This window comes from Alligator sinensis, unplaced genomic scaffold, assembly GCF_000455745.1.
Source record: "Alligator sinensis unplaced genomic scaffold, ASM45574v1 scaffold1178_1, whole genome shotgun sequence".
Lineage (NCBI taxonomy): Eukaryota > Metazoa > Chordata > Crocodylia > Alligatoridae > Alligator > Alligator sinensis.
The window spans coordinates 698,540-713,243 of NW_005842596.1; the positions used below are offsets into that span (position 1 = coordinate 698,540).

At 45.0% G+C, this 14,704-nt stretch overlaps 1 protein-coding gene across 1 annotated transcript in view; it reads right to left on the reverse strand.

The window, feature by feature from the left end:
• The window catches only part of HLTF (helicase like transcription factor), a 44,640-nt gene that overhangs the window by 2,470 nt on the left and 27,466 nt on the right, over positions 1-14,704 (reverse strand). The window contains exons 20-24 of the mRNA XM_014524339.2: positions 13,566-13,744; positions 6,802-6,927; positions 5,757-5,869; positions 5,214-5,394; positions 315-395 (exon numbers count right to left, since the gene is read on the reverse strand). Of these exons, the coding sequence (XP_014379825.1) occupies positions 315-395; positions 5,214-5,394; positions 5,757-5,869; positions 6,802-6,927; positions 13,566-13,744 (680 nt within the window). The remainder of the gene's footprint in view (positions 1-314; positions 396-5,213; positions 5,395-5,756; positions 5,870-6,801; positions 6,928-13,565; positions 13,745-14,704) is intronic.

A 14,704-nucleotide genomic window follows, 5' to 3' on the forward strand; every position in this document is an offset into this window, starting at 1 on the left:
AGTGACATGTGGAAGGGCACTGCCTTTTCTGCCAAAAAATAAACAACATTAGTGGCTAGACTAGGCATCAACATTAGTGTCATTTACACCCAGCATATCCTGTGCCTAAAACTAGTATGTTAGTTATGAAAAACCCTTATTCAATTTTACATTTCATTATGTACCCAAAAACAGAGAGCAACATATTTTTAAGCATTTAAAAAAAATAGGCAAATTATGTGAAATACTCTTAAATGAAAGTCATTAAGCAAAAGCCCCACATACTTCTATATCATAAACATAAAATTGTTCAGATGCAAGATTTTCCAGCTCACCTTGGTGATAACAACAGCTTGCTTCTGGCCAAGTCTGTGACATCTGTCAAAACACTGGTCTTCTGCTGCAGGATTCCAAGCCTATAAAAGACGCACAATCAAGCTAGGCCTTGTCCCAAACCAGCGGTTTACAATTTGATTTTCCAGTCTAGCACGACATATTTGAACTCAGTAAAAGTCATGTTATCATGCCAGTAACAGACCATTATGAAAACATAATTGCGGTTTTGAACTAAAAAACCCCCAAAAAACAAAAAACCACAAGCCACTACACACAACAGTTACTGCCAGTAACTATTCTTAGGAAAATTCCTTTGTACATTCGCCTCTACAGGATGTAGCCTCCCACTTCCCAAGGCATCAGGTTACAGAACTGCCTTGAAAAGCCATGTTTAGTGTGGGTCCATTAAGAAACCTTATAGATAGGGCAATATCATTTCCTTAGTATAAGGATATGGACATCTCTGCCTTCCTATCTGCTGAGTCCCAAACATTAAGAGGAAGATAAGCTGTACATATAAACATGCAGAAGCAATTAAAAACAAAGATAACCAAGAATTACAACTCTTTGTTTATCAAAGTGTTTTCTTACTGGTGCCACGATGATGGTGAGCAGAGTTCTTCACTTAAAAAGGGACTGATGCACGGTTCACCCAAACAAATGAAAAAAGTATGCACCCAATTCTAAGTTGCTGAGAATTATCCAAAACATGTTACCAATTGTATATTAGCTCTTAATTGAAGTGTTCCTTCAATTTTTAGATGTTCAGTTATTTAAAATGAGATGATGTTTTTCATATTAACTTAGGGATAAAGTGCCTGGTAATGGAATCATTTTAACCTCTCCTCCTATCAGTAACCTTTTGGATTTTTCTAGAAAGTTTGTTTTTTTACAAAGAAAACAAAAAATTAGTCTCTTGCCATTGAAAGTAAGAAAGCAAATGTCCTTGAGTGGCAGATGTCTCCTGGAAAGGAACACAGAGAGGATACTCCAATATGGTTGAAAATCTGAGAATGCCTAAGCATGGAGCTGAGATGGAACTTGTAACTTTGTCCTTATTACAATATTTACTTGAGAGAGGTGTGTGTGTGTGTGTGTTACAGGCTGATAAGGTGAGCCACTCCACTTAGAACATAATTTAGGTCCAGTTAGGGCAGGGGTTCCCAAGTGGGGAAAAATGCATTTATTCTGCTCTTAAGGAAGCTGGGATCTTGTAGGAAGAGAGAAACGGGAACATGACTACAACAAACAGATACTGCTGCTGTGTGGATGTTTAGGGAGGCTAAAATAAGTCTTAAGACTCCAAGTACAAAACATTTTCTGGAACTACTAGATGAAGTAACTCTTTCTCCGGTGGTCTAAGTGATGTACCTTTTACTTACAACATTTCAGGGTAGAGCCCTTCCTAAATTTTAAGAGGATATCTAACAGTTTTCAAAGAATAGAAATATTAGTCAATGGGTTATTCCTCATGTTGCAAGATGGAGCATCTCTGGATGCTTCAAGACAGGATGTCTAGGGACAAGAACAAGAGATAAAACAATTCCTTTTGCAACAGTAGCTCTGGTGATCAATGTTGCACAGCTTATATCAAGATGATTGGGTTGGACACAGGAGTCATACCAATTAGGACCCTGAGTTCAAGCAAAGAAAGGAATAGAGACCACTGTTCAAACAGATGCTTAGCTGAAAAGTACTGCACTGTAAAAGAGCACAAAGAGATATTGGCATTTAGTGTTTTGATCTGATGTGAAGTGCTCTATTGCAGGGTGACCTGACCTGCAAGCATTCTGGCCATCCAACCTCCTTGCTGACGAAGGTGAAGAGCTACTAGGTGGATTTAGTTCTGAATGTACCATATTCAATTTTTTCTTGCCCCTATTGATAATGACTGGGAATATACTACTCCCAGCTTGTTAATGAAGTACCTGTAACTCTTGTGTTGTCTGCAAGCACATGTACTTTATAAACAAAACCGCCCAAGGAATAAAAAGCTTTGAAGACCTCCCATACTATCCAGAGCTCCAGCACGTCAATATGGAATTTTGTTCTCAGCGTAGCTGGAGGTCTAGAAAATATACACCCCAACCCAGATTGCAAACATTACTGGCAACTGTAGCAGCATAAATAGGTCTCCCTTTCTTAGAAGCAGGGTGGGGAGACCCATTCCTGTTCTCTCACCAACAACGCTTTTTAGTCCAATAAAGAAGGGAGGGTTAATCTACTTTGAAGAGTTTGCACAGGAGGTGTGTAGTTACCCACTATCCAGTGCTGTAAGAGTCTTACGTTCAGATGAACAAAGGCTGACATATAGTTTAATAAGGGCATCAGACCTAGTATTTTCAGAAAAACTTGAGCAAGACCATACTGCTCGTTTCAAAGCTGTCTGGCAACTCTTGGCTTTTCATAGATTTCATAGACATCAGGGCTGGAAGGGACCTCGGAAGATCATCGAGTCCAGCCCCCTGCCCAAAGGGCAGGAAGTCAGCTGGGGTCATAGGATCCCAGCAAGATAAGCATCCAGTTTCATCTTGAAGGTGTTCAATGAAGGCGCTTGAACCACCTCCGGTGGCAGGCTGTTCCAGACCTTGGGGGCTCGGACAGTAAAGAAGTTCTTCCTTATGTCCAGCCTGAAACGATATTGAAGTAGTTTGTGACCATTCGACCTCGTCATCCCTTGGGGCGCTCTGGTGAACAAACGTTCCCCCAGATGCTGGTGGTCACCCCTGATAAACTTGTAGGTGGCCATCAGATCACCCCTGAGCCTGCGCTTTTTCAGGCTAAAGAGCCCCAGGGCTCTCAGCCTGTCATCGTAGGGTCTGCTTCCCTGACCTCTGATCATGCGCGTGGCTCTTCTCTGGACTCTCTCAAGCTTCTCCACATCCTTTTTGAATTGTGGAGCCCAAAACTGGACACAGTACTCCAGCTGCGGCCTCACTAAGGCCGAGTACAGGGGGAGAATGACGTCCCGGGATTTGCTTGAGAAGCATCTATGGATGAAAGCCAGCGTTTTGGTCGCTTTACTAGCCGCCGCATCGCATTGCAGGCTCATGTTCATCTCGTGGTCAATGATGACCCCCAAGTCTCTTTCTTCCATAGTGCTAGCCAACATAGCTGGGCTATGATGCTCGCCAGCTCCTTGAGTACCCTGGGGTGAAGATTGTCAGGGCCCCAATTTTCCAGCCAGCGGATCATGGAGGACCCAAGGCGACAATTGGCCAGTTTCTCCAAGAGGCAATCATGGGACACCAGATCGAAGGCTTTTTTGAAGTCAAGATATATGACATCAATCTCTTCTCCCTTGTCCAGGTGATAGGTCACCTGGTCGTAGAAGGAAATGAGATTGGTCAAGCAAGACCTACCCGCAACAAACCCATGCTGGCTATCCCTTAAGATGTTGGCGTCGGCCAGTCCATTAAGGATGGCCTCTTTAATAAACTTTTCTAAGATCTTCCCTGGGATAGAAGTCAGGCTGATGGGCCTATAGTTAGCCAGATCCACTTTCCTCCCTTTCTTGAAGATAGGCACCACATTGGCCTTCTTCCAGTCTTTGGGCACTACACCAGAGCGCCAAGAGTTTTCAAAGATCCGTGCTAGAGGCTGGGCTATGATGCTCGCCAGCTCCTTGGAGTACCCTGGAGTGAAGATTGTCAGGGCCAGCTGACTTGAAGGTATCCAGCTTCTCAAGATGTTCCTTCAGAAAGTCAGCATTAATGGAGGGCAGGGGATCACCCTCACCCGGACTTCCCGGCCCTGTAGCGGGCATGGGCGTCCCATGGGACTGATGAAAGACTGACGCAAAGTACCTATTTAATAGGTTGGCTTTTTCCTGGGCGTCAGTTGTCAGTTGCTTTTGAGAATTACCTTTTCTCTGAAGGAATATTTTTGTATGGATAGAGTCCAGGAAAAAAAACTTCAAGAAAAAATGGTCCTTTGTACAAGCTGAAACAATACCTCCTATCCTTGGATTGTTAATCCAAGTGGGGAGAGGCTGTGTATGTACCAGGTCACTGAAGAGAGATTCACAGACCTCTGGCATCAGGGAACCATGGGGAGAAGACAACAGCGAAGGTCCCTTCTAGGTTAGAGGGTACCAAAGAAGACAGGAATTGCGTTTTCTTTTTTCCTCCCTGTTGCTCATACTCTTCTGGAATGGAGGTTGGCTTCTGCTCATCTGAATGGGAATCTGCAAAAACTTGTAGTGCCATGACAGTAATATTAGTAACCAGAGAATAGATTCAAGGCCAACATCAGGGGTAGCAATGCCAAACAGAAGGAGCAGCTGCCAAAGAGGGTGCTTCCTGCACTGTTGCCAAGGCTGAGGCCTTAAAATAGATTATGCTGGTTTTCAGCACTAGTCTTAAATTTAGCTGGTGCTGTGCCAAAACTCTGTTCACAGTAAAAATCAGAGAGGCTTTCAGTCTTTAGCCCATGAAACTAAAGTGTACTCCTTACATAGAATAGGAGTATGACAATACTATCCTTCTGCTGACTCTCAGCAGATGCTACTTTTCAAGGCAATTCCACAGCTCAACACAAGGGGGACTGTATTTAAAAGAAAAAGAGGCTTGGCTCTAGGCAAGAAAAGTGGTAGCCATGCAATATTCTCATGACAGATATTAACACCTTTCCTGACGGGGCGCTCAGGAATTTTTACTGCATCCTATGAGCTAAATCAATTTCATAAAATGCTTTCCTGCCTCGAGCTGAGAAATTATTATTTTCTCTGGAGGATGTGGATCCTTAAACTGTCATAGAGGAAAATAAGTAAAGCGGCAACCTTACAATGCTTCTCCCCAGGTATCTATTGGTGTTACTGATTCTCAGAGGACCTCATTTCTACTTCTCCCTAAAATCCTGAAGGGGTTGTAATTAGTTTTGGCTAGACTATTACATACCGGATCCATTAGGAACACTCGTGAAGCTGCTGTCAAGTTTAGTCCAACCCCACCAGCTTTTAGTGATAACAGCATTATGGTTGGAGATCCTGCTTGGCTGCTTTGGAAGCACTGAATTGCTTCTACCCGTTTTTTCTGGGGCATGGACCCATCCAAACGAGTAAAAACAAAGCCAGACTCTCTGCAGAAGACAAGGGGGGGGGGATTACCAAGATGATGATGATGATGATAATAATAATAATAATAGACAAATAAATCATTTTAACATCCTGACCTCAGCTTGTCATTTTTTTTAATTTAAACTATTTGTTTGAATGGTTATACGTGCTTCAGGATCTCTCTCGCACACAGTTCGGGCTTCGTACTGCTGTACAAAAATACTTTAACTAAAACTGTTCTTTTAATATTCTAAAAGACAAAGGTGTGTTTTACCGTTTTTATTCTAAAGAAAGTTAAAATGTTTAAACTACTTAAAACATACTCCAAATATTTTAACCTAGCAGCCCACTCACTGTACCCAAAATCATAAATCATTCTCCTTACCTCAGCGGTGTTTCTATTAAAGACAGGAAAGTTGTGAATTGAGAAACAATCAGACACTTAACCACTGGATTCTCCTTCCTTAGTTCTATCAAAGCATGCATTAAAGCATTTATCTGAAAACCAAAATGAAGACTTATGCAGCAGGATGATGGCTTATTAGATTCCATTCTTGTAGCCAATCTGAAAACCCTTGGGCTTCAGCACTGTGCTCTCTGAGAAATCAATATACTGAATTAGCCTTTGAACAGACTAGTTCCAAACAAAAATTGTTTTTACTAGAAGAACTGATGAGACAAAAATAAGGGCTGGTCACTTTTCATGTTGACATTGTGGCTCCTGAAGAGGCAGGTCATGTTTGAGGAACAAGAGCCTCTTGTTCAGGTGTCAAAAGCCACCTTATAGCCATGAAACAGGCAAAGGAGACCAGGACTACAGAGCAAGAGAAGTGAAAAGGGAAGAGAAAACATAGAAAAGGAATAAACAAGAGTACTCTCACCTTGCAAAGGACAACTATGTTAGTTTTTAGGCTTCTGTAACAGTATAGAGATATTTTTTGAGGCTAAATATATACTGATGTTTCAGAGCAGGGGTTTTCAACCTTTTTGGGTCAGTGTACCCTCAGCAGCCAGAAGCGGGGGGGCTGGGAAGGGGGGCAGGAAAGGGGCCGTGACCAATTGTGGAGCAGCGGCAGCCACCGCATACGACCTTCCCCCACCCCATGTCTGGCCAGGCAGGCAGTGCCTGCAAGGGATGAAATTCTTCTAAATTATTATTAATTAATTTCTGAGAAATTAATAAGATTTTATTTACATTTCTTCCAAAAGATGGGGAGGAGAAAAAAAAAATATGCTCTTCTACTAAAAAATATTTTAATCTAGTTTAACACCACTGCTGGGTTATAACAATTTTTTTTTTCTCTTTACTGCAGTTTAGGATCGCTGTGGGATTTTCTGGTTCTACTTGTACTGAAGTGGCTTGATGTATGCCTTGTAAATTCAAACTTAAAACAGAGTATTTCGATATATTTTGCTAAATGTCACTATACTTTTGAACTGGGTATCCATTCCCGATCATTTTTCTTCACGCTCTCAAAGTCCGACTCCTCCAGAGGACATTCTATCAAATGCTCTAGTCGAAGTTCGTTCCTACAAAGAGGGCATTTGGCATTTGGCTGTAAAACAAAAATGAAACTTAAGTGTTTGTAAAAGTATCTTAACACTATGGGTCATATTTGGAGTTGATTTTTCTACTGAAAAATAACATTAATCACTCAGGAGTAGTTCAAAGGTAACATCATGAATGACAGCCAATTAAGCTATATTATATTCCCACTCATGCCAGTTTACATACATAATTAATTGTGAGGAATCTTCCAAATCACAACTGACTGTCAATGCAAAAAGAAGAGACTTGTATTATTAAAGCAAGGAGATTCAACCTCCAGCCTGTGGGCCAAATGCAGCCCATGGAGCCTTGGCATCCAGCTCACAGGGTTCCCCACAGGTCTGGAAATTTGGTGGCAGGGGAGCAGTAACAAGTAATACTGCCAGTGTCAGCCCTCCCCAGCTGTCAAATTCCCAAGCCCTATGGGGCCAAATCAGGGCTAAGCCACACCCCCAGCCCTGAACAACTAGATCAAGGCTTGGCCACAATCCCATTCCCCCTCTGTGCCTAGCTATATCAGGGTCCGGGGCCTGACACCCCACAACCCTTCCTCCCTGCCTGCCCCGTGTGGCACCATCCTTTGCATTTCTTTTTTATTTTGTACTAAAATACTTATGCTTTAAAACAACCTATACTTGTTTTGTTTTTTGGGTTTGTTTTTTTATACACACCAGGTTAATTATGCATCCTCAGTCAGGTCTTCTTACAAAGGAAGGGAAAAGAAAAAACACATTCTTCATTTTAAAAATAAGGTCAATAGCAGAAAAATTAAGTATTTATTTTTAAAAAGCCCAAGATGGTTCTTGTTTCTATCTGGGACTATTTTCTCTTTACAATTCATTATTTACATTTCATTTCAAAACAGGCAGAGCTCCACCAAAATCTGCCTTATGTTTAGATTTTCAGACAGTGCCTACAATTTTTACTAGGTACAAATAGTTACACAGAGTTTGGTGCCAATGATTGTTCACATTAAAATAGAAGCCTGTTTAAGGCCAAGAGAAGAACTTGTTAAATAATTTAATGAGGCTAGATGAAGTTACACAGGCTAGCTCCACTAAGTAGTAAAATTGTGTGAATGAAAAAGGGCAAGAGTTTTAGAGTATGCCTATTTTTTTTATATGTCTGCAGGGCAGTAGCTCTAGCACAGATAGCTTGAGTATCAGAAGCAGTCTAGCCAAGGCAGCATGGAAGTTCAGAATGGTCTACACTACAGAACCTGCCTGAGAAGATGGATAAAAATGTGTTGCCTAACACATCATGCCGAGCTCGTAACTAAGTTAAAGGCAGCTCAAGTGCGTCCACCTTTTACTGCAGTAACAGCTATGACTTCAAGGTAGACAGACCTGTAGTTTACCACATCTCAAAAAAGAGGGGCCTTTTTACAAAAGAACTTCTAACAGAAGACTTCACAAGTGTAAAAAATACTTCCCTATTCAAATGCGTCTTGACTACTGTGGTAAGAAACAAAAGTATGTCCATGTAATCAAAAGAGTTTGGCATGTCTGTTAATCAGTAGCTAAGAGAAATGAGAAGGATTATTTCAAAGGCAATTACAAAAAACAAAAAACACAAAAAAACTTTCACTGCCTTATTTATCATCCCATATACCTCCACCTAATGTAAAGGAACAACAACAACAACAAAAATAGTTTCACAGATACCAACCTAGAAAAGAAAGCTTCATAGTGAAATGGTTTAAAACGATTAGTGCTGAGCACTGGTGACAGACAACTAGACTGAACCCTCATTTAATACGAGTGCATTTGGAACTTGTGTTGAGCAATACTATACTAAGGCCTCCCGTCTAAATGTGCAGGCAAAGGCACAACTGGATCTTATGTGGGATCGACACAATTGCACCTCTGGCCATGCTACACATCAGATTCAATCGTGCCATATTACCAGTCCAGGCGGAGCCCTATTCTGAGCTCCCCCTGCACTGGCAAGAAGCAGGCTCCGATGGCTGGGAGCCCAGTGAGGAACAACACAGACTGGGAGCTCCATCAGTCGTGAGGCCCTTGGCCACAGCTAGGCGCAATGCATAGCCTGAACGGGAAGCCCTGTCAGTTGAGGGGCTTTTGGTCCTGTCTACATGAGGCGCAGCTGGGGCCGAGAGCTCTGTGTGAGGTCAGGTTTTCACTCCCCAAACCTAACCCTGGGGATCATAGCAGCTGCAATTACCAAGGTTTGGGAATTTCATGCTAGGCAAGGCATACCCCTGTCAGTTGACAGGGCTACCAGTCACAGGAGAAACCCTGCTATAGTGTGCAAATTAAAGCTCAGCAGCAACCTGCTATATAGTTATTGCACATTTTTTAGGTCTAACTTTACAGCTGGTTGGAGCTTTTTATCATGTGATAACTACTTTGCATGTGCAGCTGGTCCTAAGGTAATTATGTAATACGTGTAACATGTAGAGGATGCTTAAAGGGCTGCATGCTGTAGGGCAGCATTTTCCAAAATTTCAATACCCAGGACACACTTTCTTCTGGATTAAAATTGCTGGCACACTTCGCTCTCATACCTGAAAAGGCGTGTTTTGGGGTTTTTTCCTTTTTTTCCCAAAACACATAACATATTCCATTCCCCTGCCAAAGACAATCATACCAGTGCCGAGATGTACTGTTATTAAAAAAACAAAATGCAAAAAAACAAACAAAAAAAATCCCTTTTGAATTTCATGGCACCCCAGCTGAAAATCAGAGATGGATTTGAATTCAGAAGAGATATGGGAGAGGAGCCCGGAGGCTGAAAGAACTGTATTATTTTGGGCGAAGGGCCGCTTACCCAGTTTTGGCAGGCTGTCGAAGGCTGCATGGGTAGCCCTGCCCCTTGACAGATGCCCCCCCCCCCTGGTCACCATCTTGGGACCAATGTCCCAGGGCCAGCACTGGTGGGGCCCAAAGTGGGGCGCAGGCTGGCAGGGGTCCATGGAGCTGGGCTGGGCTGCACCACCAGGGAGAGGGGGGAGATGGCCCAGCTCCATAGAGCCCCTGCCAGATTGGACCCTGCACTCCTGCCACCCTGCTCTGGGCCCCAGTGGCACTGGTGCAGGTCCCGTGCTCCCACTGGCTCCCTGCCCACTCACACCCAGTGCCCCCCAGCCCCGTGGTACAGGCAGCGGGCAGCACACAGCCCCAACCCCCTGCTTGCCATCAGAGAAGAAGCTGGTGCTGAGTGCAGGGAAAAGCAGCCCCTTGCCCACCCCATGACAGATGCTCCCTGCTGCAGGCGCTCGCAGCCCACACGGGGCTGTCTGGAACAGGCACAGGCAGCCCCAGGAGCTGCTCTTCCCCACACTTGGCACCAACTTGTAACCCAGCCCCACTGCAGCCTGGCAGTGGGGTCGGGTTACAAGGTGGTGCTGAGCACAGGGGTTGGGGAAAAGCAGTCCCTCGCCTGCCCCATGCCCGGTGCCCCACACTGCAGCCGCTCACAGCCCGCCTGGGGTTGCCTGTGCCTGCTCCAGACAGTCCATACAGGCTGCGAGCGCCTGCAGCAGGGAACACCAGCCATGGGGCGGGCGAGGGCCCGCTTTTCTCTGTGCAGGGAAGGAGCCCAGGGAAAAACTGAGCACGGAAGGAAAAGTGGCCCCTTCCCAGCCCCATGGCTGGCACTCCCTGCTGCAGCTGCTCACAGCCCACACAGGGCTGTCTGGAGCAGGCATGTGCAGCCCCACATGGGCTGCGAGCATCTGCAACACGGGGCGCGGGCCACAGGGCGGGGCAGGGAAGGCCCCCCCCCCCAGTGCTCCTTCCCTGCCCGGGCCCCCCCACTTTCCTGCGGTTCCAGCACTGGGCAGCCACATGCTCCCAGGCCAGAAGCCCTGGCTGGGGCTTCCAGCTGGGGGGGCGGGGCCAGGCAGGCCCTGCTGTTGTTGGAGCCCATCAGGCTTCCCCTGGGTCCTTGCCCTTGGTTCCTGACATTCTTTACAGGAACCAAGGGCAGAGAAATATTAATTTTCTACAGTTTTTAGGGGCCCCACAGGCCGGATAGAATGGCCTAATGGGCCAGATCCGGCCTGCGGGCCGTATTTCCGCTCCCCGATCTAGCTAGTGCCAATCAAGGAAAGAGCTAGTGCCAACCAGGGAAAGTGGGGACAGAACATCACCCCACTCTCCCCTTTCCCAATCCCTGGTCTGTACCTCAGGGAGCAAGCGTAGCCCCCACAGCCAAGATTGCTCCTGCAGGGTCTCTCATGCTGGTGACCATCCCCACAATCCCTCCTGTTGGTTCCAGGAGCATGGCAGGAGTGGAGGACACATGCCAGACTGTAAAACACAGCTCCACCCGTGCATCAGTCCCTCCGCCCACTCGCAGCCAAGTGAACTGCGGGGTGGGGGGGATGGACGGCCCAGGGGCTGCCTCAGGCAGGAGGGAGGGACAACGGCAGCAGCAGTCCACACAGAAACAGCTTTAGGCACTGTTGGAGTAGCTGTGGCAGATGCAGGGTGCCAGATGAGGGGGGATGGCATTTTCCTCTCCACAGAGGGATTTCACAGCACACTTCCAGCACTCTCGCAGCACCCTAGTGTGCCACAGCACACTCTTTGGGAATCACTGCTTTAGAGGTATTACAGCTTTGTTCAGGACTTCAATGAATCTCAGAGGGCAGAGAGCAGAAACAGGAGTCCTTGGCTGAAGGCCAATCAGGCACAATTCCCATTGCAGTGCAACTAGAGACAGGGTTTCACAACTGTAACTGACTTCTCTGTGGACCCAGGCATGCTGCAAGATGAGGGAGGAGCAGCAAGCCTGCTAGTGACCAATGCGAGGGTATATCTATGCTGATATTTATGGTCGATCCCAAGCATCTTGTGCTTTGTGGTCTTCAAATAAAGCCCTCCTAGGAATTTGTATAGATCTGCTTATCTATCATGCTATGTTCTAATTAGACTGTACAGACCCCAAATCAGTGTAAGGGGGCTAGATACCAGCTACAGAAATTTGTGGAATTGTTGCTGGTCAACTTTGTGTTGGTGGTATGCATTGCCCTAACAAAGTTCCAACCACAAACTGCAGGATGAGACACAGAGAGGTACAACCACATATTGTGGTAGGGATAAGCTGCTGCCAGAAGTAAGGCACAGAGGTTTTCAGTGTAGACGGCTGTTCAGCATAGCTTTGAGCACAGCCTTAAAAATCATCCTTAATTAGCAGTATAATCATACTGCACAAGTGGTAAGGTCAGTAAATGTTCCCAGTGTTTAGGAAGGAGGCACAAAGAAGTAGTTCCTTTGCAACCCACTTGTTCATTTACAAATTGTTGCCTCTTTGAAGATGAGGCTTGCTTTTGCCTGTTTTTGGACCTCAAGTCTCCAAGATCAAGAAGTTCCAGTTCTTTGCAACATCATGTACCCATAAGAACGATCAGAATTTTCCAATGCACAGTAGAAGAGATGCTTGGTATGAGTCCCACTTCCTTCCTGGGGAAGAGGTCTCTTTAGAGAGATCTTGAATTTCAGGGTTTCCCACACCAATTCTAGCCCTGCCTTTTGTGGAACTTATCTCCTGTAAAGGCCTTCTCCGCAGACTTATCAAAATAGTAAAACAACTCCTGATCAGCTTTTCTGTATTGGAACTGACTCTTCAGTGCTCGGGTAGAGGAACCTGATCTCCCAGCATGACTGAGCTCTGAGCCTTGTACCCTGGCAATGCAAGTGCTGGCTGGCTGCAAACCAGCAAGGCCTAATACGCCCTCAGAAGAGTATTTAAATGCTGCCTCATACGTGGAACAACAATTTAAATGTAATCTCATTTCCAGGACAGTGCCATCATGCCTGACAGGAACAGAAGAGTCCTGTAGGGAAAGTGCTGCAGCAATGGATCCAGGAGGTAAATCCACAAACCTATTGGATCCCAATTCAAGGAAGGATGAGAAAAAAAAAAAGTTAATAATAGGTCAGTATTGCAAGAAAATGAATAAATATTAGAAGTTAAAAAACACAGGGGCTGGAGAAACTATACAACCAAATTATTTACCACTGGAATAAAAAATCTAGTGGTTTAAAATCAAAAGGTAGGGCTTAGTTCTGGAGCTTCAAGCAACAACAATGCTACACCTTTGAACCAGGAGAGAAATTGCGTTTAAATTCAGAAGTCAGCTTCTGATGCAGCTGGGGGGGTGGAGGGGGTTGTTTTGTTTTTTTACCATACAGCTAGAGACAAGCTGACCAAACGCACCAACAAAAAGCATTCTCATGCTATGCTGACAATCAGTTCCCGGCATAGCCCTGTATATTTACAACAGTAAAACGCTAGATGCCATCACATTCATTCCAAAGATGAAAAAAGAAAGAGCGAGGGAAACCAGGAAGAGCACGGAAATAAAAGTGAACAATGAATGGAGAAATCTGCATTAGAAGTACTCGCAAGGCTCCAAGTAAAAAAGTTCAAAGGATATTGTGTGCACACTTAATTCAGAGGTTTTTGACTGTATGAAGCCAAAGCCTACTGCAGTACTGTTTAGATTAATAAATATAAAGCATCTGTCAAACTACTTATGATTTGTTACCTGTGTTTTAGTGCAGTTAAAATGTGGAATGAAGCCAGCCAGCTGTTTCAAAATTCTATGTTGTACTGGAACCAGACCACCAAAAGCTTATCAGTCAAATAGTTAAATGTAATTAGAAAATAACTAACCTGTTCACTTTGGATGACTTCGCATATACACGGTTTACAAAACACATGTGCACAATGTGTTATCACAGGAAAGGTGAGAGAATCCAAGCAAACTGCACATTCTTCATCTGATCCAGAGCTCAGAACCAGCTTCATTTTATTTACTAGTTTCTCACGCAATTCTTCAGGAGTATTATTTACTAAATATATACAAAAAGCAACAGCTTATGTTATACCCATCATAAATCAGCATGGTTCCACTGATACCAACATTATTAATTTATATCACACAGACATCTAGCCCATCATTTATAGAAATCATCTGAATTTGGCAAAAAGCATGAATAAGAATTGTTTCACTATTTAAAAAACATTGCTGCAATATTCTATTTGACTTATTCAGACTAAACTAAGGGACCTTGACTAAATGCACACGTTCAGTACTAAGGTGAAAAAACTCTCTTTGGGCACATCTACATGAGTTGTTTACTATGCAGTAGACTAATTAGTTGTGTAGTAAACACTGTGCATCTACCCATGTGCCCCTATTAAGCTGAAGTAAATTAAATCCACAGCAGAACAGTATCTGTAAATACTAGAGGTGCACCGATAAAGATGTTTTGGGCCAACACTGATGGCCAATTATTAACAAACCATAATCGGACAATACGATCCGATTGCCGATATGTAGCCCAGCAGGTTGGAGAGCAGCATCTGGCTGGTAAGTCTGTGGGGGAAAGGGGCATGGAGGGGCAGAAAGAGGCTCCCACCAGTGAGGGAGAGAGTGGGAATAGGGATGGGGCAGGGTTAGACACTGCCCAGCCAAGGCAGGGTGTGAGATGGAGCCACAGGCATTTTGTCTGGGAGGCACCAGGGGGAAGGAGCTCCCGCCACTGCGCGCACCTCGGGGGAGACATGGTGATCTGTACACAGGGCGAGGGCTGCGCTCGAGGAGGGCAGGAAGCAGCAGAGAGGCTACATCAAAATTCTGGGGTGGCTGACTGCCCACCCCGCCTACAACCCTGGCTCAATGCCCCCCGCCTCCGCCAGGAAGTGCCCAGTGCCACCCCTGGCTCCAAGCACACAGCCCACCCTTGCCCTCACCCTGTGCACAGATCTAGGGGGACGTATGATCCTCATTCTTCCCCCAAGGTGTGGAC